At 55.2% G+C, this 11,504-nt stretch overlaps 1 protein-coding gene across 1 annotated transcript; it reads right to left on the bottom strand.

Annotated features, from left to right (window-relative positions):
• Nucleotides 1–378: 378 nt before the first annotated feature.
• On the bottom strand, nucleotides 379–3,368 carry NKX6-1 (NK6 homeobox 1). The gene is made up of 3 exons (XM_027884402.1): nucleotides 2,762–3,368; nucleotides 1,955–2,127; nucleotides 379–1,000 (listed from the first exon to the last, which is right to left on the bottom strand). Exons 1-3 carry the CDS (start codon nucleotides 3,366–3,368, stop codon nucleotides 749–751), a joined length of 1,032 nt encoding a protein of 343 aa, XP_027740203.1. The 3' UTR covers nucleotides 379–748.
• Nucleotides 3,369–11,504: the final 8,136 nt, after the last annotated feature.

Genomic DNA, 11,504 nt, shown 5'->3' with positions numbered 1-11,504 from the left:
AAAAAAAAAACAATTTACATTCTATAGTATTCCGTATGATACAAAAGAAAACACACTTTAAATTCAAATACAGCAACTAAATGAATTTTATATTTTGACTGACAGTGGTTGTGACAATTCCCACCAGCTACTTTTTCAACACGCGGTTGATTGGAAACTGTGTAAATGAAAGCAAACTCTGTCCCTCCGCCCTCCCTTCCCCTCCCCCGCACGACGACCGCAACAGAAAGTGTTTCAAAAAAACTAATAAATAGCACACAGGGCCGCTGCAGTTTCGGCCCGAGGGAGGGACCGGCGGCTTTTTTCCTCAGCGGCCCCTCTGCCGCCGTCTCGGGGCTCCGGGAGTGCCCCCCGTGCCGGGAAGCGCGGGGCGGGCGGGGCGGCGGCGCCCCAGGCCCCCGCTGTACAAAAAAAAAAAAAAAAAGAAGGTATTTTACATTTTAAATATTCACAGTTAAGGAACGCCTATGGTCGCGGTGACTCACGGTTTATTTACAAAGGGACGGCAGGACGCGGCCGCCGCACCACCAGGAGCGGGGACCAGGGCCGGGGTCGGGGCCGGGACGGCCCCCGCCGCTCCCCGCCGCCCCTACAACAACACGCGGCTCCGGGGGGCAGGTGCGCCCGCTGGGGCCCGCTTCCCGCAGTCCTATCTGCTCCCCCTCCGGCTTCTCCTCCTCCTCCCGGGTGCGTAGAGTCTAGAAAAATAGATCTGTACATCTCCGAAAGCGGCGGCGGGCGGAGCGGGCTAGACAGAGGCCTCCCCCTCGGGGGGGTGCAGCAGCAGCCCGCCGCCCCCCGGCTTGTGTTTCTTCAGCAGCTGAGTTATTTTCTCGTCGTCCGAATTGGGGTCCAGGGGTTTGTTGTAGTCGTCGTCCTCCTCCTCGTTCTCCGAGGCGCCCTTCAGCCGCTCCGTCTCCGAGTCCTGCTTCTTCTTCGCCGTCGCCATCTCCGCCGCGTGCTTCTTCCGCCACTTGGTCCGTCGGTTCTGGAACCAGACCTGCCCCCGCCGCCACCGTCAGCATCAGCATCACCATCACCGGCACGGGCCAGGCCGCTCCCGCCCCGCTGCCCCGCGCGTCCCCATCCCCGGCGTGCGGTAGCGACTCCCGCTTCGCCGCCGATGACACAATTTCCCCAAAAACGGAAAGCAGCCGAGCCCCGCGACACCGCGCTCCCAGTAGCCGGAGACTCCCGTCCCGGCGCCGGCCAACAGCCGTCCCCAGCCCCTCGAGGCCCACTCCCTGCCATCCCGCCTAGGGCGCGGAAACACACGTTTGGGGCTGATTCCTTCCGCAGCCCCCCTGCTCCGCCAGATGTATTTACTCTCCGGCGGGGCGCTGCCGGAGAAAGGGGCATTTTCATTGTAGTAGAAGCTGCAATAATTTATTCGCAGCCATCGGGACGTATTTGCAGTGACAAAGGAGGGTCTGCGGATCACACTGAAAGCGTGAGCACCGCCGAGAGGCCCCTCTGGCCAAGTCCGCCTAGCAAACGCCTCCCCGCACGTTCCTGGGGAGCTCAGCCCGGGTCTCCCAACTTTCACGACTCCGCTTTGCCCAAAGCCCAGAGTTTAACCAAAACGTAGAGTGAGGGTGTGACGGTGTGACACCCCAACAACACCCTTCCCCCGGCTTTCACAACACTTCGGCCACCCCCGTGGTGTTCAGACCACACGTGGCGGGCTTCTCAGTCTTGCTTGGGTTTATTTGGTTCATTTTTTGTTTTGTTTTTAGTATGCTTTAAAAATAACCATCTCGTCCCCGCAGTAAGACGATAAGGGGCGAAGTGCCAGTAGCTGCCTCGGAAGCCCCAGTCGTGTGCCCGCGGGCTGGGCCGCCCCGGCACGCAGCATCTCCCCACGACCCAGCCGGACCCCGTTTCCGCGACGGGGCCCTTTTGTTCCCCTCTCCCCCAGCCCCGCACCGCTCCATGCGTGAGCCGCTGCTCTCACCTTGACTTGGCTCTCTGTCATCCCCAGGGAATAAGCCAGCCGGGCTCTCTCCGGGCCCGCCAGGTATTTCGTCTGCTCGAAAGTCTTTTCCAGAGCGAAAATCTGCTGGCCAGAAAAAGTGGGTCTGGTATGTTTTCTCTTTCCGTCCTTATCCAGCAAAATTGAGCCTTGATCTGGCGAAGGGAGGGGGGAGAGAAAGGGAAGGCAGGGACAGACACGTTAATCTACGGATTTGGGAAAGCGCTTCGCTCTCAAGTGGCCCCGGGGGACGGGGGGGTCTGTCCGCGGGGGAGGATCTGTAGCGAAACTGCTGCCTCGGCAAGGCGGCGGCTCAGGCCTCCCGGCTCCCCCCTATTATTTTTCCTTTAAGGATCCAAAATCTGAGCGGGCAAAAAATATTGTTTTCTTAAAAAGCCGCAGCCGGTGCGAGCGGGAGGTAACGAAAAGTCCAGCTCGGGGAAAGTTTGTGCGCGCCCCTAAAGCCACTCCCGGCCGCAGAGTCCCCTGCGGGGACGGCGGGGCAGCCTCCCTTCCCCCGGGGAGCTCCGCTTTTCGCCGGCGATAACCGACTTATTACAGGGTTTCGCGTCGATCGAGGGGACAGAGAAAGCAAAAGAACTTAAAAAAGGAAAACAAAAGAAAGCGAGGCAAAACCAAGCCCCCTCGGCCACGGCCGGGCCCGGTGCGGGGGGCCAGGAGGGTCTCGCCGCGATGCCAGGGCGCTGGGCCTCCCCAACACCGGGAGCGGACCCCCAGTGGAACTCTCCGGGCCGCTTCCCCCGCTGCCCCGCGACGCAGGGTACTCACGAGGGGCGCAGGCGAGGCGGGCGTCCCTCCAGGGCGGGCTCTGCATCACCCCCGGCCAGAAGATGGGCGTCCGTCCGGGCAGCTCGGCCAGCGGCTTGGGGTAGCGCCCGGCGGCCACGGCGGCGGCGGCGGCGGCGGCCCCAGGGCTGAAGTAGAGGGCGGGCGGCGGCGGCGGTGGGGGGCTGAGGCTGCCGAAGCGAGGCAGCCCGGCCAGCAGCCCAGCGGGCGCCGCCGAGGAAGCGGAGGGCGAGGCGGAGGCGATCGCGGCGCCCGGCAGGGGCATGGAGGGTCGGCTGAGGATGTCGTTGATGCCGTGCGGGGTGGCGGCCGAGAGCTGCGGCGGGGCCGTGCCCAGCGCCGAGAGCCCGCCCGCGGCGGCGGTGGCGGCGGGCGCCTTGAGGCCGGGAGAGCCGAGCGGCGGCGAGGGCGAGGCGGAGGCGGGCGAGGCGGAGGCGGAGGAGGAGGAGGCGGGCCCGGAGGGCAGGGGGTACGCGGGGTACAGCGGCGCCTTCATCTCGGCCATGCTGTGCAGGGCGGCCAGCGGCGGGCTGCCCAGCAGGAAGGCGCTCTGCCGGGGCGCGCCGTCCATCTGCCCCAGTGCCAGCATCCCCGCGCCGCCGCCGCCGGGCCGGGGCGGGGGGCCCGGCAGGCCCCTAGCGCCGCGGGGCCCCGGCTGCCGGCCCGGGGGTGCCGCCCGCACCGGCGACGCGCATCCAGCCCGCGGGGGCCGCCGCCTCTAGCGGGGAGCTACGCGCCCGAGCGGCGGCCCCGCCGTCCCGCCGGGCATCAGGGCTGCGCCTCGCCGGACGCTTCCCGGGGCGTAAAGCGGTGCTGCTGCCGGCCGGTGTGTAGATACGTGTGTGCGCGCAGTGTCCGTGCGCGTACACGTATATACCGCCGCTCCCCGTGCCCGCGGGAAACCGGGCGCTCACAGCGGCGCGGGGGCCGCGCTGGTCGCCCCTGCCTCCTCCCCGGCGCCCCGCATCCCTCCCGGCGTGGTTCCCGCTGGCTGGCCGGTTGGCTGGCTGGCTGACTGGCTGGTTGGCTGTCGGGGCTGCGGGCGCGGCTCGGGGCGCACTGCCGCGCCACCCCGCTCCCTGCCTCCTTTAGCGGGGGCACGGCAGGCAGCGGGCGCGGCGGCGGCGGCGGCGGCGGGGCGGGGGCGGGGCGGCGGCCGGCCCTGCCCACCAGCGCCGCGCCCACCCTGCCGCCAACTTCGGGCTCTCCTGGCTCCCCTCTCCTGCCCTGGCTTTTCCGTTGTTTCCCCCTCTTCTCTCTTCTCCTCCCTTCCCCCCCCCCTTTTCCTTCTCTTTCCTTCCCCTTGTCCCTTCATTTTTCCTTTCCGTTTTTCTTTTCCCTTTTCTTTGCCCTTTTTCCTCATCCTTTTTCTCTCCTTTTTATTTTCCTCTTTTCCTTTCCTTTTTTTTTTCTCTTCCTTTCAATTTTCTTTCTTACTTTCCCTTCTCCCCTTTCCTTTCAGGTTTTATTTTAATTTTTTTAAGTTATTTGTTTTTCTCTAGTTTTTATTTATTTTATTTATTTTTATTTTTCTCTCTCGTTTCCTTTTCTTTTTTCCCTTTCTCTCTCTTTTTTTCTTTCCCCTCTCATATAATTTCTCGAACTGTATTTTCCTTCTCTTTTTATCTATTCATATCAACTGTCTTTCCTTTCTTCCTTCTTTTTCCTTCTTTTTCCTTCTTTTTCCTTCTTTTCCCTTCTTTCCCCTTCTTTTTCCTTCTTTTCTTTTTCCTTCTTTTCTTTTTCCTTTTTTTTTCCTTCTTTTTCCTTTTTTTCCTTCTTTTTCCTTCTTTTTCCTTCTTTTTCCTTCTTTTTCCTTCTTTTTTTTCCCTTCTTTTCTTTTTCCTTCTTTTTCCTTCTTTTTCCTTCTTTTTCCTTCTTTTTTCCTTCTTTTCCCTTCTTTTTTTCCCTTCTTTTCTTTTTCCTTCTTTTTCCTTCTTTTTTCCTTCTTTTCCCTTCTTTTTCCTTCTTTTATTTCTCCCTTTTTCCTTTCTCTCTCTCAATGTCACTGCCTCTGTGCCCTGGGAGCGACTCCAGGGAGCGGAGCTGCTCGAGTTCCGGCCGGGCCAGGCCTACCCCAGCGCCTCGCAGGGATTCGGGTGGTGCTGAACAACTCTTTCCCGCACGCCTTTGGACCCGCGGGGGTGCTCTTTGTACCCGCTGCGCGGTGGAACCGCGTGTTTGTCCCGCAGGGCCGGCCACTGACTGCTGTTGAATACCCGAACCCCTCAGACACTTGTCCCCAGCGTCCTCGGCTGCTCGCGAATCCTTCCATTGACTAAGGCTAGAAGGGGAAAAAATCCCGTGTGGTCCCTAAAGAGCGGTCCACGGAAAGAGGACTGACGCAAAATCAGCCTAAACAGTTTTTACCCTCTGCTGTTTGTGCCCGAAGTGCTTGTACCTGTGAGGAACTCGATTTCCTCGAGCGTGGAAAAAGGGGATGGTGTGGAAATTCGATTTTTAAAAAATATTTCTCATCTGAAACACTGTAATCCTCTACCTGCGACGATGTTTCCTTCTATTTTTAAATAATCCCTTGTTGCTCGGAATTCTTTTAGATTAATTTACAAAGGAGCGAAAAAAGGACACTTCGGGAAAGGGCGCGCAGGGCAAGATCTTGCCTCGCCTTAACTTTGGCACAGCCACACGAAGGACACCTCCGGGAAGGTCGAGTTAAGTCTCCGAGTTTGAATTCATTATTATTATTATTATTATTATTATTATTATTAATATTGTTACTATTTTGTCCTTGGGTCCTCCTCAATTATTCTAAAAGTAACCCTCCCCCCCCCCAAAAAAAAAAAAAAAAAAAAGTCCTTTTCCTGCCTGTTTGAGTGGAGCCAGCGAGCTCTCGGCCGAGGCAGCCCCGCACTACCGGGGCTCGCCGAGGATCGGCTCAGGCAGCGGGCATGGGGAGCGGGGAGCCTGCTCCTGAGAGCGACAGATTTGCATTTGAATTAAGGAGAGGGAGAAATACTAAACCGGGTTTGGAAGCGCTGAGGCAGGCGCTGGGCGGCCCCGCTACGTGTCCAGCACCCAGGGGAGCCGCTTTTCCTCCCCCCGCAGAGGAAACGGTACGGAGACAGAGGCTCCCCGCGCCCCCGGCCCCACTGCCTCCCTCCTCGGAGCGTCCCGAGGGAGCTCTGCCAAGGCAGCGGCGGCAGCTCCGGCCGCGGGTCCGCGCTGGGGGCGGGGGGAAGCGGGGCCTAAGCCCGCACTGGGGTCCTGCGGGGGCTGCGGTAGCAACCCCCAGCTCGGCCCACGGGCAGCGGCACTGCCGTTTCCACTCGTTCCGCTCCCCCTTCCCGGCCCGGGCGGGAGTTCGGGGGAATTCTCCCGGGGGAAGCAGAACAAAACGATCTCTCGCTCACAAACACTTCTCCTCCTTTCCCACTGTAAGGAACGGATGGCATCTTGAAAAAAAACGGGTGTCTCTTTGGGGATCGCCTTGTACAACTTTTTTTTTTTTTTTTTTTAAAATTTAAATAGCATCGCAGGTTGGATGGCGCCCACAGGGCTGCCCGTGCATGAGGAAAGGATTCAAAAGCAGCAGTCAGCGTTACTTCCTCTCTGTCTTTAATAACTGCCAACCAGAAATATTCGAAAATATCAATATTTAGTTCATTTTCCATACTCAGTTTCTGTTTTCCCTCAACTGTAGCCGGGTAAAGTTACTCAGAGGGCAGCCGGGGCATGTGCGGTGCCGCTCAGCAACGGAGCAGCGGGTGGGGGTCACCGTGAGCACCCTAGGCAGCGGTGGGGGTGAAACCCACCTCAGCAACAAACTTCTCTAAAGGGGTGAGCAAACCGCAGCCTGAAAACGCCGCGGCCAAACTACTCCTTGAGCAGACGGGATTGGGATTACTGGCCCGATCCTCTGCTCACCAATACCCGGCTGCGTTTCACCAGTTTCACTGGGTCTCATCGTAAGCGCTTTACCACTGCAGATAAAGCGACTACCCAGAAAAATAATGAAGGAGAGAGCAGCCGCCGGGCGAGCGGGGCGTGCGGGAGGAGAGGAGGAGCGAGCGGCCGTCCCGCGGTCGGGGCGGCGGGGAGCAGGGGCGAGCAGCAGCCCGGGGGAGGCAAAGCCACGAGAGGAGGGCAACTCCCCTCCAAAACCCGCTGGGCCTAAGGGAGACAGTCCCCGGGGGGCGCGGCAGGGCAGCCGGGGCAGTGGGGTCCCTGTCAGCGAGGGGCGGGGGTCGGCGGCAGGGAGGGGTTGAGGTGCCATGAGGACCCCAGTCACTGCGGGCTGAAGGGAAGAGGAGATATGAATGAAGTCAGAGGTGCACAGAAGAAGCGATGTCATAAAAAGCTGTCTTTGGTTGGTTGTTAGCTCGTTCGAGGCGAAGGAAGTACGAGTACTGGCGCAGCTGTGCCTCCGAAATTCACCTAGGAATGGTCCCGGCATACCTGAATGGAGAAAAACAAAAACAAAAATAAAAACAAACAAACCATAAGAACACCTAAAATTAAAAGATCCAGGGTGCTTTGGCATTGCAGAGTCAGATGTTCCTCAAGGTGATGATCCAGGACCCACACTGGAGCTCAGTGCACCGCGCCGCCTGCGGTGTCCAGCTGTGTGCGGGGCGCTGCCTCCGAGGGAGCGCTGGCTCTGCCCTACACAGAACTCTTCCAGCCCTTCAGCAGCGGGGACAGGGACCCCAACTCTGCCCAGCTTTTGTCCCGATAAGCCATCGTGACTGGGAGAGGGGGCTGTCTGAAGTAAATCAAATAGTCCCTGTATTTAGCAAATAAACTATTTTGCCGTATGTTCCTCATTGCAAGCAAGCAGTCGGTTACTTTCCTAAAGTAATGGATAGGTATTTAGACACCTTTTTGTTGTAGCAGTATTGTAAAGCCACTGAATCATTTGTTGCCTACCCTACATGGTGGAAAGGAACTGAGCCAGGAAAGCCTAATGTTCTTCTGGGTGCTAATTCCAGCTCTTAATCAAGATCTGATTACCAAAAAGGAAGACAGAGCATAAAAACGCTATAAAGATTTAAATTTTTTCTATCTTGACCATAATTCACTCCACAAATGTGTCCATTATGGCATTCACTCTAGCAGGAAAATTGTGATGTTGTTGCAAGATTCCCTACAGCAGAGCTGCTGCCAATGATGATGAATAATCTCGGTCCATATGCTAGCTCTATACATCTCTATTGTACCAGCCTGCTCTCATTCTCTTTCTGCTTCCTCAAAAACACGGAATATCTGAAGAACAGTAAAAGCTAATTAAAAATAGTTAATAGGTTAATCAGACTTGGTCTTATATTTATCTAATACAGAGTGCTGATTCTTTAGTGATGTAGCTTGAGGCATTACCACGAGCCAAGAAAATTAATCAGACATTTAATGGAGATGTGGAAACGGAAATTTCTTGTAAGACTACAAAATCGCACGCCAGTAATACACTAAAATATAATAAAGTTATCATTAAAATTCCACGCATGAAATGCCATCCTCTGTGTCCTCTCACTAGGCAATAAACTGAGATAAAGCTGGCCAGAAAAATTTTCAAGAGCCGGGCCTTTGGGTACATCTCACCTGCTTTTTAGCATTCTTGTCCCAGAGTGTCTGCCTGCAGATCTCTGGTGACAGCTAAAGTCAGAGGCATCACTTCGCGGGCGACCCCACTGCAGACTCCCTGTGTTGCTCTTCAGAGTGCCAAGGGCCATGAAACGCTGCCAGCTCTAGCTGGGGGTGTACTGGAGACGTCCTCCTAGGACTGGTATCGCTCAGCGTTACTTAAATTTTCTGACCGAGCAGGAATTGTTTCTGCGGGTAGCAGCTTTCCCTCTCCAGCCGGTGGAGGATGTTGCGAGCTCTGCCTTCCCCGAGGGCTTCCAGTCACTTCTGAGGACACACTCCTGCCACTTTGCCGCGCTAACGCTGTGGTCCCCCTATCCTATCCGAATTTCTCATTCCATTTACACTGAAGTGTGTCCAGAGTAACTGGGAAGGGAGGCTGAGACTGAGTGGAAACAGGAGCTGGTCATTGCCTTTTCAAAACAGCTGCAAAGAGGAGGGTATTGCAGGCTGCTGCTTGCAGTCACCTCTGTTCCCATTTCAGTATTTCTTTTGCTTTTCTTAAATGAAATGTTCCAGTATTTTCTGTATCCTCAGTAAGGCAAAGTATTTTTCTCCTTTCTGGAGCACTGACAGTATTTGCTGCTGAAACAGTTATTTTTACTTTTGATTTGTGATCGTTGGTTCAGCCTGACCCCTGCTGGGGGAAAGTCAGGAGGAGAGGATCACAAGTGCAGAGTGTCTCTCAGGGATCCACAGGTTCACCAGAAAACATTCTTGGTGCAGTCCTGCTCCGAGTGCCCCTCCCACCCCCAGACCTGTGCCCTGCTTAGGCTCTGCCCTCACTGCTTTCTCCCTTCTGGACAGGACAAGCCTTACCTGAAATTTGTCCAGCTTACATCTTCAAAGGTTGTCACCACCTCCGCTGTTACAGTGAGGTGTGGAAACATCATAAAACTATTTAAAGTAGCCGCAGGGGTCTGCTGCAAGTGCACCCACCACTCTGCCGGCATCCAAGTTCCAAAGCCCTGCTAGCAATAGCCCTGTGACATTAATGATTACCAGGTCTCCTTTTATCTTAGCTAATTAGTGAACAACAGATTTCTCAGCCTTGCCATGTTTGTCTATTCCTGTGTGGTGCTACTGAGAACTGTACTCACAGAATCACAGTATCACAGAATCAACCAGGTTGGAAAAGACCCCTGAGATCATCGAGTCCAACCCATGACCAACCACCCTGTCAACTAGACCATGGCACTAAGTGCCATATCCAGTCTCTTCTTGAGTACCTCCATGGTCGGTCATCACAGATGTGCATATGATGTGACATGGCGTTCAGACAAGGCATTTCCCTCTAACCACATACTTGCTGACGACTGGTCCTTCTTTCCACTGGAAATGGGAGCAGCAGCACCGAGGCTGTTCCATTCCAAGGTGTGCTTGGGTAACCCCGTGAGGACTGGATGCATAGTGCTGATCAGACACAAGCAAGGAAATTATTTGAGAAACCTGCTAAAGTGCCAAAGTGTATGTGTCAGCCAGATGTGTTACAGCAGGAACAAGAAGCACTGGTGCTCCATCTCCCTCTTTCGTCTTTGCCTAAGGGCTGCAAAGGTGCCACACTTCTGAGGTTACCTTCATTTTCTCTTCCGTTGTGCATTAATGCACAGAAATTTCCCACTGTGTGGTGTATGTGCATATGAGGTGGGCATAAAGATAGCAATTTAGATCCAACAGAAGTTACCCATCATCCCGCAGCCCCGGCTGGCCAGCTGAGCCTTCCAGGCATGCACAGGGCAGTGAGTGTCCCTATGACTGCAGTTGTTGGGTATGGGTCCAGGCCCTACCCTGGCATCCATGTGAGCGCTTTCTTGATATGGATAGCCATGTATGCTGTACGGCTAAAAATAATGTCTAGCTTTACTTTGGTTCCATATTAATAGCAAAAAAAAAATAAGGAAATTTAACTGGCATAGCTGGAGCTTTTATATAATTTCTTTCACTCTGTATTTCACAAGTATACGTACAGTAGTCCATCACTGCTATCGATCTTTAAGCAGCTCCCCCATGGAAATCAGCAGAGAGAGCTTAGAAATTGTTGGCACGGGGTGGTCCAGTGTTAGGGAACTAGAAATCGTTAAAGTGATGATCTAAATTGGGGGTGGGAGGGAGAAAGTGGTGGCAGTGGCTATCATTATGTGCATATTTTTATGATTTTTAGAAAATTATATGTCAGCCTTTTCCATCAAGTCGAAGGCTGATGGGAGCACATCGATTAGCAGACTTAGACTAAATGACGGAGAAATCACTGAGAGCAGTATACTTTGTAGCACGACCTAGTTTAAGAAAAGATCTTGCTTGCTCCGCTTCAGTTACAGCGCAACCGAAACAAGTCGGGGGACATCGGCGTTGCCAGGAGCAGGGCTGGAACGCGGTGCGGCTCGGGGAGCCCCCGGTGATCCCGGGGCTGGCTTTCGGGGCCGGTTCCCGGGGCTGCCGTGCTTGCTCCGGCAGCTCCACCTAGCGAGGAGGGTTCCCGGGCTGGCGGCTGGAAACCGCAGCGCTGTGTCCGCAGGGCAAGGCAGGTCTTCAGTGGCAAGGACCGTCTATCTCAAGCACCTGGCTCTGCTGAGAAGGGCATGAGGAGCAATGTGGAAGCTTGACACTTTCAGCCTCCCTCTTATAGCCCGTCGAAAAACACACCTGGACTTGTCTACAGGGTTTTTATATCAATAATGGACTTTATCTGAATTGTCACCTCTAAGCTCTTTGCTTAACAAGTGGATGGTTAGTCTTAGTGCACAGATAAATACTGAGGGGAGGTCACTATGTGCTGCCAAAGCCAGCCCCCTGCTCCAGCAGAGCACCTGGGCAGACCCTGTGCTCCCCTTCCAATCACCACAAAACCTTAATACCTCATGACCTGCACAGAGGCAGGCTGTTTCCTTTGTGACTTTATTAGAATATAGTAAAGGAAGGTACAAATATGTTTGTATAATCATGAAGGACATGATCTTTCTGCCTGCCCTGTGCCAGCGGAGGCTGCTGTGACCTAATGGAAGGGGCAAGAGCATCCTCCTGCAAGGGGCCAGGGCTGGAGCCTTCATCATTGCTTTTGTTGTGAACCATCCCTTTCTTTGGGACCTCCTGGAGCAGAGCAGCCTGACAGCAGGTTGAGCAGCAGGAG

The sequence above is a fragment of the Empidonax traillii genome, unplaced genomic scaffold (genome assembly GCF_003031625.1).
Source record: "Empidonax traillii isolate 1590-97213 ecotype Southwest subspecies unplaced genomic scaffold, ASM303162v1 scaffold144:size1428860, whole genome shotgun sequence".
In the NCBI taxonomy this organism is placed as follows: Eukaryota; Metazoa; Chordata; class Aves; order Passeriformes; family Tyrannidae; genus Empidonax; species Empidonax traillii.
The sequence above is the reverse complement of the archived record's forward strand: the minus strand, read 5'-3'. Positions and strand labels throughout refer to the sequence as shown.

Coding starts and splice junctions, on each gene's coding strand:
- NKX6-1 (XM_027884402.1), bottom strand. CDS start 3,368: ATGCTGGCACTGGGGCAGATGGACGGCGCGCCCCGGCAGAGCGCCTTC. Junction 2,128..2,761: donor CCGCCTCGCCTGCGCCCCTC/GTGAGTACCCTG, acceptor TCCCTTCGCCAG/ATCAAGGCTCAATTTTGCTG. Junction 1,001..1,954: donor TGACAGAGAGCCAAGTCAAG/GTGAGAGCAGCG, acceptor CGGCGGGGGCAG/GTCTGGTTCCAGAACCGACG.